Source organism: Antechinus flavipes, chromosome 4 (assembly GCF_016432865.1).
Source record: "Antechinus flavipes isolate AdamAnt ecotype Samford, QLD, Australia chromosome 4, AdamAnt_v2, whole genome shotgun sequence".
Taxonomy (NCBI): Eukaryota; Metazoa; Chordata; class Mammalia; order Dasyuromorphia; family Dasyuridae; genus Antechinus; species Antechinus flavipes.
In genome coordinates this window covers 353,575,914-353,590,230 of record NC_067401.1, presented here as the reverse complement: position 1 = coordinate 353,590,230, position 14,317 = coordinate 353,575,914, and the positions used below count along the sequence as shown (strand labels likewise).

Sequence of the window (14,317 nt, the reverse complement as noted above, 5' to 3'; positions counted from 1 at the left end):
TCAGATATTGAGTTGAACAGATCTTAATTTTATATACAAAAATCTTTAAGTCATCATGTCTGACTATACATTTTCCTATATACATTTCAATTTGAAAATATAGTCCATATTGAATCATTATGACTAGTTACAGAATTTTAACATTGACACAGAGGACATTTTTTCCTACTAATTAAAAAATAACTGTGTGATTTAAAAAAGGAAAATGACTATTATTGAAAGGATTAATTTTTAAGTAATAAATCTAATACCTACACTGGAACAGCTATCACAACTCACATCTACTAATAGTTACAAATGACATGGATGGTTGCTCATTGCATCACAGTTCCTACTATATCTGGCATAACCTCCTTACGTTAAAACCTTATAGTATAAAATAATATGACGACCACACTATTGAACAGATGGCTTTACCTTTTCAGATAGTTATATGATTTCTTTTAAAATATTCTATTATCATGTAAATACAGTTCAAATGACAGTTTATAAGACAATATATCAAAGTTTTCATAGATGATTGTCTTTTTCTCCTCTAGATTCTCAGCCTGAATTTCCCTTCACTCTAAAGAGATTAGGTTGCAAGATTTTCACATGATGTTCCCTTAATTCTAACATGACTAATTCTAATTATCACTCCATTCCAATTCTAACATAGCTAATTCTAATCCTAATTTTAACATGATTGTCAGAAATTAACTTCAAATATTGACAAAATTAATATCAAACCTTAAAGTTAGCACCATAGAAGATAAGTAGGTGTATTCCACAGCAAGAAACTTAAAAAGAAGATCTTTTATCATAACAACTCTATTAATCTTTCCAAACAAGTATAAAATTAGTTTTTGAATGCCAAAGCAACCTATATTTTGTGTGAGAAATAAACAAAAAAGTCTTTTTTTTAACTTGATCAAAATTTGACTTGGAAAATCATGTTCTAAAGCAAATGGGGAAAACATTGGTTTCTTTTTAAAAAAAAAATGTGTCACTGAATGCTTTCATGTATCTATTTTTATAATAATGGTAGAACATAAAAATAACTAATAATAAATCATCTTTTATAGATTAAGAACACTACTTTCATTTTTAAAATATGATCTTAAACCAGAGGATAGGAAATTTTTTTTGTAGAAAAAATCTAAAATAAAAACATAACTAAAAAAGAGAAACTTTACAACTTACTAATGTATTCAAAAGACTATTAAAAACTTTACAATTTAATTATTAGGAGATTACAGAACTGCTTCAGTGCTTCTGTACTGTGTTAAATAAGCTGTACGTGTGAGGAGTAATAAATGAAATTGTTAATTTTACTTCATCCTTAGGGAGTAACAGGAAATGGGGTGGGGGCTACATTATTTAGAACTCCAAATGGATTTGGGTTTATATGCAGCAATAAATTCTAACTGTGTTGTTAATTAACCCTACCCTCAAGCCACTCTTTGCTTTAGGATTTGAAAGACATAGTGACTACTAGAATAACTCACCATTCATATTCTTAAAGATGTTTAGGATGGGGAGAATTTGTCGATAGTAGGGCACTAAAGCTTCACCCACCATGTCAGCTGAAACAACCAGATGCTGAAGGACTTTGAGTGTGACACAGATGACCTGCCGGTTACGGAGATTCAATGCATCTGTATTATAGAAAAAGAAAAAAAGAGAATTAATTTCTACAGTGTTTTAAAGAGGATTGGGAAGAAGTCCTCTAATGGGTAAATTTAATTAAATTGTACTCTGCTGGGGATCATCAGTGAGCTTTTATTAGGCCAGTGTTGCAAGATGGATTGTTGCCTTGATGTTATAAAACACTGCCTTGTCTATTATTTGTTTCTACAACTAGTGCTCATGAACCCCAAGAATGTAACTCCTTATTCCTTCACACTAACTAGGTTTTCTGTCATTCAAGGAGGCCTTGCTGCCAATATTGTGCTACAAGTAAGGTTCTACAACATGAAAATCCTGTTAATCACTCCATATCTAGCCTATTGTGCACATGAGCATAGCTGAAGAGAGGCAACTTATTGGGGTGATCTTGGAGCTAGGAATAAACAGTCTGATCTGTGACACATACTAGTTGTACCAGTTACTTACTCTGAAAACTTAACATAACTCTCTGAAATTCAGTTACAAAGATGGTACAAACCTGCATCACTGGGGGAGGGGATTGCTTATCTAAGAGTTCCTTGTGTTAATAGAATAAAAGATCTAGTTCCTATTCCTGTTTCTAGAACTAAAGTAAGAACTTAGAATGGTGTTTCTCAGCAAGGTGATCATGAAACTAGGGGACCAATTTAGAAATTACTAAAGAATCCTTTCAACAATGACATTATTATATGGATTTAGACATGTCCTGATAACAGCTACAAATTATATAAACCTTATATATACATATAGGATAGTCTAAAAGTATCTGCTCTGTTCCAACACTGGTGTTATAAAGGGTTTTGCTGAATATAAATATCTTTATAGGAGTTAAATGAGTTCACTAATATAACTAACATAAATGAGAATCAAATTAAATATCTACCCATTTGTGTGTCTATGTATTACTGAATTGACCAATTTATTATTTCCTAGATGCCCTGCCCCTAGAACAGCTGATTTTAAGAAGCAAATTGCACCACTGCACAGTTAATTCAACCAGAATTAATATAGTAGAAATAACTGCTAGTGAATTGAGTATAGGGTGACAAGGCAGTCAACTGTTGATGACCAATAAAAATGCTTAAATGTTTACTCTTAGTGAGAACTAGGAAGGTGTTCAAGGTTCCCTTGAATAATTTCTTAAAGGTTGAACAAAGTTTTCAATATTTTGCAGTGGATTCAACATAAAGGAAAGGAGTATTCACAAAATTCCCTTAGAACTTTATCCAAAAGGAAGTTGTTTTATTCTGCCTTATTTTGGCTTTGCTTCCTTTATTTCCCTTTCTTTCTCTGGATACTTAGGATGTAGGACTAAGCTGGAAATGTCTCTGTCCTTACTTTCCTGATTAAATAAAAGAAATAAGTGTGTGTGTGTGTGTGTGTGTGTGTGTGTGTGTGTGTGTGTGTCTGTAAGCAAATTCAAATATTTTCCTTTAGAACAAACATGCTAAGATATCCAGATAAGGTTTGATATTGATAGCTTTAAAGAGAAAGTAAGATTTATATTTAGTACTCTGGTGAAAGGCTTGGGAAATACAAAATTCAACATTTCAAAAAGCTTTTATGGGAGGGATCAACTACTATTATCAAACAACCATTAAATCTTCCAACCCAGATCACTGTATTTTGTCTGGGCTGCTGATTAAATCTGTCTTTGAGAAATATTACATACCATTTCTTAAGTAGTTGGAGCTGCTAACAGAATAAAAGTAGTGTAATAGAGAGATTCTCGCAATTTATCTTGGGGGCACACAGGTGATTATAGGCTAGGTCTTCAGGTATAAACCACTATTGTGCTTAGAGACCATGGCAGGGGGGAGCTAGGTCATTGAATTTTATACTCCTTTGGTTGTAGCCTCATCTTCACTCTTTCTTCCCAATTCTCCATTTTGCACCTTGGGAACATATACTCTCCTAAATTTTCCATGTCTTATTCTAGGAACTAAAATCAAAGGTGCACCACTATTGCCTCTAGAAAAGGAATGTCAGTTAACTGCCATGTGGGGAGTTCAGTGGAAATATCTTTTTTTTTCTATCATTGCAGATTTGCACCTTTTCTGCATTTTCTCTAAGCGTTTAGGATTGCAATGAAGAGAGAAAAGGACTTGAAGTCAGGAAGAGTCCCAGTTCAAATTGTGGTTTAGATAATTAACTGGATGTGTGACCCATTTAACATTATAAAGACTTAAGAATAATTCAAAGGACCAAACAATTTTTTTAATCAACTGATATGCCTAATTCACTGTTAATTTTCTTGTTATTTTACAATTTGTTTTTTTGGTTCTGCTCTTTTCACCCAGCAGGTTCATGTAAGTCTTCTCACTATTCTCCACAATTGTACATTTAATAATTTCTTATGATACACTTACCTTATATTACATTGATATATCATAAATTATTTAGCTATTCCCCAAAAGATAGCTCCCCTTAATTTCCATTTTTTTTGCTACTATAAAGAGACCTGTTATAAGTATTTTTATATTTACGAGTCCTTTTTTTAGATCTTTGATTACTTTGCTTATATGGCTGGTATTGGTATTTATTACTAGATCAAAGGGAATGCAGGGTTTAGTGACTATTGGGGGTGCAGTTCCAAATTATTATGCATCTACATACTTGAAGTGATAAAACATTTTGGTATGACTTCCTCTTCAAATTAGTGAACATTCAAAGTTTTATTTGGGAGAGAAGGTAATGGATTTAAACTATCTATAAAGAACCATAACAGACCTCAATAATCTCCGTGAAAGATGCACTATTCTAAATAAATTGGTCTTGATAATTTGATGCTGTGTGTTAAATAGAAACTTTTTTTGATTTGAACATCAAATATTTTAACATTGTCATTATTTGTGGTTCCATTTTTATATATTTATAGCATAGGAAGAAAAGCCATGAATATAAGATTAAATCAAAGGATTTTCAATAAATCAATAAAACAGTATAAAGGCCATAGCACTTTGAAGTGGCTTTTTCTAATAATTGTTAAATTCATGATGAAAGGTTCTTTTGGCCCTGGAGATTTTTTGGCATATCTTTTTTGCTCTTCAGCCAATATATTGTTTGCTGGTTAATGTTAATAGATTTTTAATAACATAAGCTAAAAGTACTTTGTATATAGCACATACATAATAGGAATATATTTGGAGGATCACTGCTTTTCTCAGATTTTATTAGTGAATATATAATTACCCCTGTTAAGAAAAAATGGGATTAGGGCTTTATCTGAGAAGAAACTAGTAAAATGCTTTGCTAAGAAATTCATTTACCACTACAATACATTTGAGTTAATAATCATGTGTCTTGTCTAGTCCAACTGCTTTCTAGTTTTATTAAAAGAAAAAAAAAAAAAAACCTCCCTCAAGATTTGGTCACCTCCTTTGATATAAATGTCCTCTTATTTCCGTTTTGCATTTGATCCAATCTGTATTTTCATTGTGTTCAATTTACTGTGACTATGAAGATGACCAGACATTTTCTCATGCTTCTTATTCTGAGATGTTATCCCTCTTTATATTTCTTTTGTTTCTCAAATATCTGTATTCATTTTTTGTAATGTTCTCACCAAAATGTAATGTTCTCTTGTTGGGTTTCCTTGGAGTCTCTGGGAGCAGCCTTCATTTCAGTTCAGTAATCACGAGGAGAACAGCCAGGTGTTAAAGTCCAAATCCTTTATTATCTCTTTCAAAGTCTTGTCTCCTTTCCTGGAGCCCGGTTAGCTTTCTTATAGCCTAGATCCTTCATTATCTCCTTCCTAGGGCTGGGCAGCTTTCTGGAGAGAGTCTTTCAGTCTGGCCTTGGTCTTAGATGGGGAAGTGCAGGAGTCCAGGCCAGCCACCAGGAAGATCAAAGAGTGAATTGAATTTCTCCCCTTGGTTCTAAGAGCTTAAGCTCCTGCGGCCAGTCCTTTGCCTTCTCTTTGAATGTCCCTGGCTGAGGCTTCTAGTTTATACGCTCCACACTGAGTACAAACTAATTATTATATCACTAGGAAACCATTATTTGTTGTAGGATTAAATCAATGCTAAATTAGATTTAACCATTGTCTCCTCAATTCCACTTAGTACCTTGCTTTAAGTTCTGGCCCATAACATCTCTTTATAGGATTAAATCAATCATACTGAACCATGCTAAATTAGATAACTATTGTCTCTATCAATTCCACTGACTTAGTACCTTGTAAAAATCCTTTGTTTCAAGTTCAGAGTTTTGGCCCATAACAAATTTTTTTTTTTTGATTGATTGTGAATTGTTTCTTTTGATTCTTGCACAGCTTTTGACTTTTTGCCATCCTTTTACCTGTGCAGCTAGGTGGTATTGAATAGCACCCTAGACCTGGAGTCAGTAAGATTCTAAACTAAGCCTGGCCTCAGATACTTCCTAGCTATGTGTCCTTGGGCAAGTCACTTAACCCTCTTTGCTTTACTTTCCTCATCCATAAAATAAGCTGGAGAAGGGAATGGTGAAGCACTCCAGTATCTTTGCCAAGAAAACTTCAAATAAGGTCATAGAAGGTCAGATAGAATTGAAAAATGACTAAACAGCAGCAGTATCAAATTCTTTTAACTTTTGCTTTCAGTTGCTAAAGGAATTTAGAATTTCTAAAAAAAATTGTTTTCTGGATTCTGCTCTGGAAATTTTCATTTGTCTTCAATTGTGTGAATTGAAGTTTCTCTACTATATGTTTGATTTCTAATGCCTTTCCACTATTCTCAGGTTGTTTTTGCCATGTTGGCATTTAATACCTGTCATTTATCAACAGAATATTTATCAACAACTTCATCTTTCCTTCTGTATTTGTTATGTTGGCAGTTACTAATGAACATAGTCTTGTGTGCAGGCCCTTAACTATTTTTGTACTTCCTGTCATATATCATAGGAGAATATATATGTTCATTCTAGCAAATACCTGAGATTTAAGTATGTATATCTCCTCTTCTTTAAAATCATTTAAAACTTTGGTATTTTTTCATCCTTCAAAATTTTTAATTATGAGGAATTTTTATAATTTTTATAAAGTGAGGAACTTGTTTACCTTCTTTAGATATAAGTAATTCATCAATTTTAGATGTCATTTTATCTAACCAATGTTTAGTGATAAAGTTAATTTTTCATGATTGCTTTGCATTTGTCTCTAGCATATTACTATATGACTGAAGCTAAGGACAGCATTGGAAACAAGGAATATGAAACATTTATCTGTAATTGGTAATAGGTTTTCAATTCTATCTTGTAAATGCATAAAACATTCATGTATTCAGTTCGTTTCATGCACTCTCATGGCCTGCCTGCTATAGTGGTCAATACCCCATGCCCTGAAGCCTTTTCAGCAGGTGAATGAAGATGATAATGATCTCATTCTTATCTTTTAAAATGGAGTTCAGAAAAAATGTGTTGCTGTCCTATTTTTTTGGTCTCCATTTATTATTCTATCTATTATTACAATGATGACTGAAATAATAGTCTTATGTAATTGAAAAAAATGAATATAAAATTTTCTATGTTCTCAACTAAAGTCTGTTCCTGTGTGATTCTGATATATATTTTTATTTTAATCTATATTTTGATACCTTTTTGTTTCATGCAATTTAAAGGTTCTGTTTTTGGTATAGTGATAACCAAGAAAAAAGGTTCTTAAGCTTTTGTAGATCTATGTAGTTGAGTTCTCAAAGATATTTTAATATTTGGATTTACTGTAACAGTTTTGTTGAAGGAGAACCAATATCACAGCATGAATTGGATTTGAGTGAGGCATAACTACTTAAAGTCACCAGCTTCATTCTCTCCAGTGGCAAGAAAAAAACTAAGATGACTGGTGATGGCTCAGGATATTATGAATGACCTTAGTGTCTTTGAAATACAAAGCATTCCACAGAATCAGCTTCAGCTACTTTCATGGCCATTAGAACAAATTATTCTCATCTATCTATCCCCCAGGGGAAGTTTTCATGTGTTTGGAGCAGACATTCTCCTAAAAACAGTTTTATTGTATGAGAATTTGTAATCTGTTAAGCTATGAAAAACAACAAGTTTCTGTTATGTAGTTATATCAATTGGGTCAACTTGGCAGGTATTCTGTTGATGTTCAATTTTTGTACCCTCCAAGGATGTTGAAGAGTTTCTATCATGTTCTTGAATCATCTACATTACTTATTAAATCTGGATCCAGAAACGATAATCTATAATTTGGTATTAAGATTTGTATTATTTGCCTTATCAACAAGTTAAGAAATGCTCAAAATCATCCAATAAGTCCATGCAGGTTTTATATATATATATATTTTTTTGGTTCAATGGTTCAATGCCATTGAACATTCAATAATATTGAACTGTGCTACTTTTAGTCTTTCTAACCCAAAGTAGAAATGACCTTTATTTATCTAATAATTATGTGAATATAATCCCTCTATGACAACAAAACAAATTAGCCTTTCAAAATTTTCTTCTTGAGTAATAAAAATTATACATATCCAGCCATAGCTCTAGAACAATTTATGAGACACGGTTAGGTATAGATTGGATTCAACTAGTGTAGACATTAGGAAATAAAAGAATGAACCAAGTATGTTACAGTGCTAGCTCAAGAGCAAATTTGGCCCAGCCCTGGATAACCCCATAAAGATTCTATGTTTTTCCTGGCCTTTGGCTCCATTTCCTGGTCTAATCCTTTTCAACAACCTTACACCTCTCTTTACCCATGCTTTTCCAAACTGACTTCCTTTGGCAATGAGCCTTGGCTTTGAACTAGGCTCCACTCCTGGCACCCTGCCCTGGCTTGACCTGACTTTTGACACAAATAGGAAGCTGAAGGAGGGACAAATTCAAGTGAATCCAAAAGTTACAAAGAATGCTTTAGGTCAGAAAGAATTTTGCTTCAATTATTCTGTATCCTTATCTAAGACTTCCACTGGATCCTTCTTTTCATTCCATAAACATTCTAAGTTTACCACTTCTGGGGAAAAAAAAACCCAAAACAAAACAGTCTATAACTTTTTTCAACAATGCCATTTCCTCAAGTAATGACCCATTATGTTCTCCTTTTGGGGGTCAAACTCATAGAAACAGAAGTCTTCACTGACAGCTTTCACTTCCTCATTACTCATTCCTCCAACTTTTTTCAAACAGGCTTTTTTTTTTTTTTAATATTACTTTTTTGAAACAGATTTATACAAGGTAACAAGGATATAATGCAAGGTAACAAGAATATAATACAGGGTAACCTTAGCCACAAATCAAATGATTTTTTTTTTTTTTGTTTAAATTTCCTGGACTTTCTTTTGGCATATGACACTAAGGACTACCCTTACTTTCTTGTCACCATCTTCATCTTAATCTTCTGTGACTTTCTATTCCCAAAGTCAGGAGAATTAGCTTCTTGGGGAGGGCAGTTAAAAAAGTGGTGAATGGAATACAATGGAATGGTATTTTTTTCCTTCCTGGAAGGTATTGACAAGTGACTGGTACAGAGATTAAGAAGAAATAATATGCTCCCCTTTCTCCTATAGACCTAGGCAAGAGACTGGTAGAGAGAGCCTGATGGAAATGTCCCTCCTTCCTCAGTCAAGAAACTAGTGGAGGGAGCTCAATAAAATGGTTGTTCTTCCTCTTTCTGTAGGCATAGGCAGAAAGCATTTAGGTAAAATAAAATCAAGAAATTTGATGAACTGGGAAGCAAGGATGTCTTACTGGACATAAAAGTGAATTCTCATCTCCTTAGCATGAGGGCAGAGATTGAGATTGAAAATAAGATGGCAATCCAGATAACAAAGTAAGGGAGAGTGACTTTGGAATGAGTATAAGACAGAAACAAGAGTGGAAGAGAAGAGTTTTCCTGATGCTGGTCAGAAAATGGAAGAAGAGTACAAATATACATTGATTTTGCTTCCTAGACAGGTGTGTCAGGGGGCATAAATAAGCAGTAGTCATGTAGGATGAAGAGGAGTTTAACTAAACTGCTGGCATTCTTGAAGGCACATCACTTAATGAATGAAGAGAGGACTGATAATAGGTGGATAGATAGGATATTAAAGTAATGTGTGAAAAAAAGGCAAAATGCAGTAGATTCTGATTTATGGATTGGGGAGTCTTCATCACAAGCCTTGAAAGGAACGAAAGATGGGACTAGGAGAGTAAGGTGATCATGACAGGAAGATGTATATTGGTTTGGGGAGGGGGGAGCTTCAAGCAAACTGTTAATTCCACTGCTTTGTATTTCCCTTCATGACTTTAAGGGGTCAGGACTAGCTCCTTTCTCCTCCATACCAGCGGTAACATCTTTCTGGGCAGAGGGATTACAAAGTTATTTTCTTAAAATAAGGGTTCTTAACAGCTTTTTATATCTGGGTCATGGAATTCTTCAGCAGCCTGATGAAGACCTTGTCTAAGAATGTTTATAAGTGTATAAAATTGAGTACAAATGAAAGAATATTTTTCTCTTTTTCTTTTTAGGATTTGGGGGATGATATGGAAAATGTTTAAAAAGGCTTTGTGTGAGTGCCTATGTATATGGGTGTCATATGTCTTGTCTTTTTAATGAGCAAAGTAGAGAGAGAGAGAGACAGAAAATTTGGATGTGAAAAGTAAAAAAAAAAAAAAAAGCCTCAAAGTGCATAAAATTAAATACATGACATTACAAAAGAAACCAATTATATTGAAACACAATAATAATTTTTTTTTAAATTGACAGACCCCATGTTAAGAATTCCTGTAAGTGTAATGTTGGGTAAAGGAAAGCAGAGGAGATTCTACATCTGCAAACAGGAGGAAGTTCTGGGACAAAGATTTTAGTATCAAAAATATATCTGCTCTCCTCTAGAGGTGTAGGTCCCATGTGAGCCTTTGGTAGTGAAGGAAGACTGAAAGTGCTGCTGTTTGTGATTTTATTATGACTTGCATTGGCATACTGTGCATGAATGCACACACAATTGCTATGAAAGGCTCATCATCTTTATCCTGAAATTCAGATTTTCTATTAAATCTGAGACTGTTATTTAAAAAGTTCTTAGGTTGTGGAATATTATGTACTTGTTAGAAACATTTTAACTTCTCCTTGCCTATTAAAACTGGCTTTTTCTTCTTTTGATACAAGACCAAAGATGACCTTAGCCATAGTAGGTTCACTAATACCGTTTTGACTTCCTCTGGCAATTGTCGATGGCCAAGGCTAAATGGCTGTGATGGGCAGGGGCTGTGAGGCTCCATGTGCACTGGCATTTACCAGAAACTAGTACAGTTGCTTCAGGCAGCAGGAGTGTCACATCATGCTGGCCCAGCAGAAAGAGAAGCACCTCATTTGGTGTAAATGAAGCAATTGGCAGTAGGAGTCACCAGGGCTATGCTGGCTAGAGCAGAAAAGGAGAGCAGCTGCTAAAAAGAAGACAAGGAAGGAGGACTCAGGGATGATGCAAAGCTTACAAACTGGGAGTGATGATGATCAACAAGAATAGGGAAGTCTGTAGGAGGACTAGTCCGAATTAATCAACTAGTCAATAAGTACCTAATAAGTCTCCTTTAAATCTTTCACTATGGATACAGAGATAAGAATGAGGTAGTGCCTGCCCTCAAGGAGCTTACTTTCTTTTGGAAAGACAACATAAGTATGCACAAAATAAATTTAAGATAAATACAAGGCAAATGGGTGGGGGAAGGGGAAGGTGCTTGAAGCTGGGGTGATCATCAAAGTATTATGGAGAAAGATAGTGTTTGAGAAGAGTTTTAAAAGAAACAAATGATTCTAAGAGGTAGAGGTATGGAAGGTGTGCACTACAGGTATGGGGGACCATCAATGAAGGATAGCGAAGGAGAAAGAGAAGTATGAAAAAAAAGTGTATGGAAAAGACCAGTTTGTACTATAGAATGCAAGGAGGGGATTAAGGTATAATAAAGTTGGAAATGAACCATATATTGAAATGTTTTAAAAGTTAGATTAGCTTAAACTGCACTAAGACTTTTGGGACACACTATATTTGAACAAGGAGACAATAATGAACCATTGTTGCTAAATAACTTTAGAAGCTATATGAGTAGGATTGACTGAAAAGAAGAAAAGATTTAGGGCAAATAGGAAAGTATTACAATAGTATAGAGGTTATGAGGGCCTAAAATAGGTTTGTGGCCATCTAAGTGAAAAGAAAGGGACATATATGAAACATTTTAAGAAGATAGAAATGACAAGATTTGGCAACTGGTTGGGTATATGGGAAAAGAGTAAAAAGTTATGAAGTTGGGTAGACTAGAAAGACGTTATTGCATTAAACAGAAAGAAGAAAGTTAAAAAGAGGATTAAATTTGGAGGAAAAGATAATGACTTAAATTTTGGATATGTTGAGGTAGAGTGACTATGGGATATAGTTTGAAATATCTAATAGGTAACTAGCTCCAAAAATATAGGCTTTCCAGATTAACAGAGGAGTTAGTAAATTGCTTAAACATTCCCATTTCAGAAAAAGAAATGGAACAAGCTATTAATCAACTCCCTAAGCAAAAATCCCCAGGACCAGATGGATTTACATGTGAATTCTACCAAACATTTAAAGAACAATTAACCCCAATGCTATATAAACTATGTGAAAAAATAGGGAATGAAGGAGTCCTATCAAATTCCTTTTATGACACAGACATGGTACTGATACCTAAACTAGCTAGGTTAAAAACAGAGAAAGAAAATTACAGACCAATCTCCCTAATGAATATTGATGCTAAACTCTTAAATAAAATATTAGCAAAAAGACTACAGAAAATCATCCCCATGATAATACACCATGACCAAGTAGGATTTATACCAGGAATGCAGGGCTGGTTTAATATTAGGAAAACTATTAGCATAATTGACCAAAACAATAATAAAAGTAACAAAAACCATATGATCACCTCATTAGATGCAGAAAAAGCATTTGATAAAATTCAACATCCATTCCTATTTAAAAAAAAAAAAACTTGAGTATAGGAATAAATGGACTTTTCCTTAAAATAATCAGTAGTATCTATTTAAAACCATCAGTAAGCATCATATGTAATGGGAATAAACTGGAACCATTCCCAATAATATCAGGAGTGAAACAAGGCTGCCCCCTATTACCATTACTATTCAATATTGTATTAGAAATGCTAGCTTTGGCAATAAGGTTGAGAAAGAGATTAAAGGAATTAAGAGTAGGTAATGAGGAAACCAAATTATCACTCTTTGCTAATAATATGATGGTATACTTAGAGAACCCCAGAGATTCTACTAAAAAGCTATTAGAAATAACCCACACCTTTAGCAAAGTTGCAGGATACAAAATAAACCCATTTAAGTCATCAGAATTCTTATATATCACTAACAAAATCAAACAGTTAGAGTTACAAAGAGAAATTCCATTTAAAGTAACTACTGATAGTATAAAATATTTGGGAATCTATCTGCCAAGGGAAAATCAGGAACTATATGAGCAAAACTACAAAACACTTTCCACACAAATAAAGTCAGATATAACCAATTGGAAAAATATTAAATGTTCTTGGATAGGTCAAGCAAATATAATAAAGATGACAATATTACCTAATTAATCTATTTATTTAGTGCTATACCAATCAGACTCCCAAAAAACTATTTTAATGACCTAGAAAAAATAACAAAATTCATGTGGAAAAACAAAAGATCAAGAATTTCAAAGGAACTAATGAAAAAAAAAATCAAATGGAGGTGGCCTAGCTGTACCAGATCTAAAACTATATTAGAAAGCAGCAGTTACCAAACCCATTTGGTAATGGCTAAGAAATAGACTGGTTGATCAGTGGAACAGGTGAGGTTCAAGGAACAAAATAGTCAATAACTTTAATAATCTAGTATTTGACAAACCTACAGACCCCAGCTTTTGGGATAAGAATTCACTGTTTGACAAAAACTGCTGGGAAAATTGGAAATCAGTATGCCAGAAACTAGGCATTGAACCATACTTAACACCATACACCAAGATAAGGTCAAAATGGGTTCAGGAAATGACCTGGGCATAAAGAATGAGATTATAAATAAATTAGAAGAACATAGGATAGTTTACCTCTCAAACCTGTGGAGGAGGAAGGAATTTATGATCAAAGAAGAACTAGAGATCATTATTGATCACAAAATAGAAAATTTGGATAATATCAAATTGAAAAGTTTTTATACAAACAAAACTAATGCAGACAACATTAGAAGGAAACAATAAATTGGGAAAACATTTTTACAGTCAAAGTTCTGATAAAGATTTCATTTCCAAAATATATAGAGAATTGACTCTAATTTATAAGAAATCAAGCCATTCTCCAATTGATAAATGGTCAAAGAGTATGAACAGACAATTCTCAGATGAAGAAATTGAAATTATTTCTAGCCATGTGAAAAGATGCTCCAAGTCATTATTAATCAGAGAAATGCAAATTAAGAGATACCACAGCATACCTGTCAGATTGGCTAGAATGACAGGGAAAGATAATGTGGAATGTTGGAGGGGATATGGGAAAACTGGGACACTGATACATTGTTGGTGGAATTATGAATACATTCAGCCATTCTGTAGAGCAATTTGGAACTATGCTCAAAAAGTTATCAGACTGTACATACCCTTTGATCCAGCAGTGTTACTACTGGGCTTATATCCCAAAGAGATCTTAAAGGGAAAGGGTCTTGTATGTACAAGAATGTTTATGG

The 14,317-nt window shown here is 33.7% G+C and overlaps 1 protein-coding gene across 4 annotated transcripts in view; it reads right to left on the bottom strand.

The window, feature by feature from the left end:
* Positions 1-14,317, bottom strand: part of PACRG (parkin coregulated) — a 610,416-nt gene that overhangs the window by 253,619 nt on the left and 342,480 nt on the right. For all 4 annotated transcript variants that reach the window (XM_051998081.1, XM_051998080.1, XM_051998082.1 and 1 more), the window contains one exon: positions 1,488-1,637. In XM_051998081.1, coding sequence (XP_051854041.1) covers positions 1,488-1,637 — 150 coding nt within the window. The remainder of the gene's footprint in view (positions 1-1,487; positions 1,638-14,317) is intronic.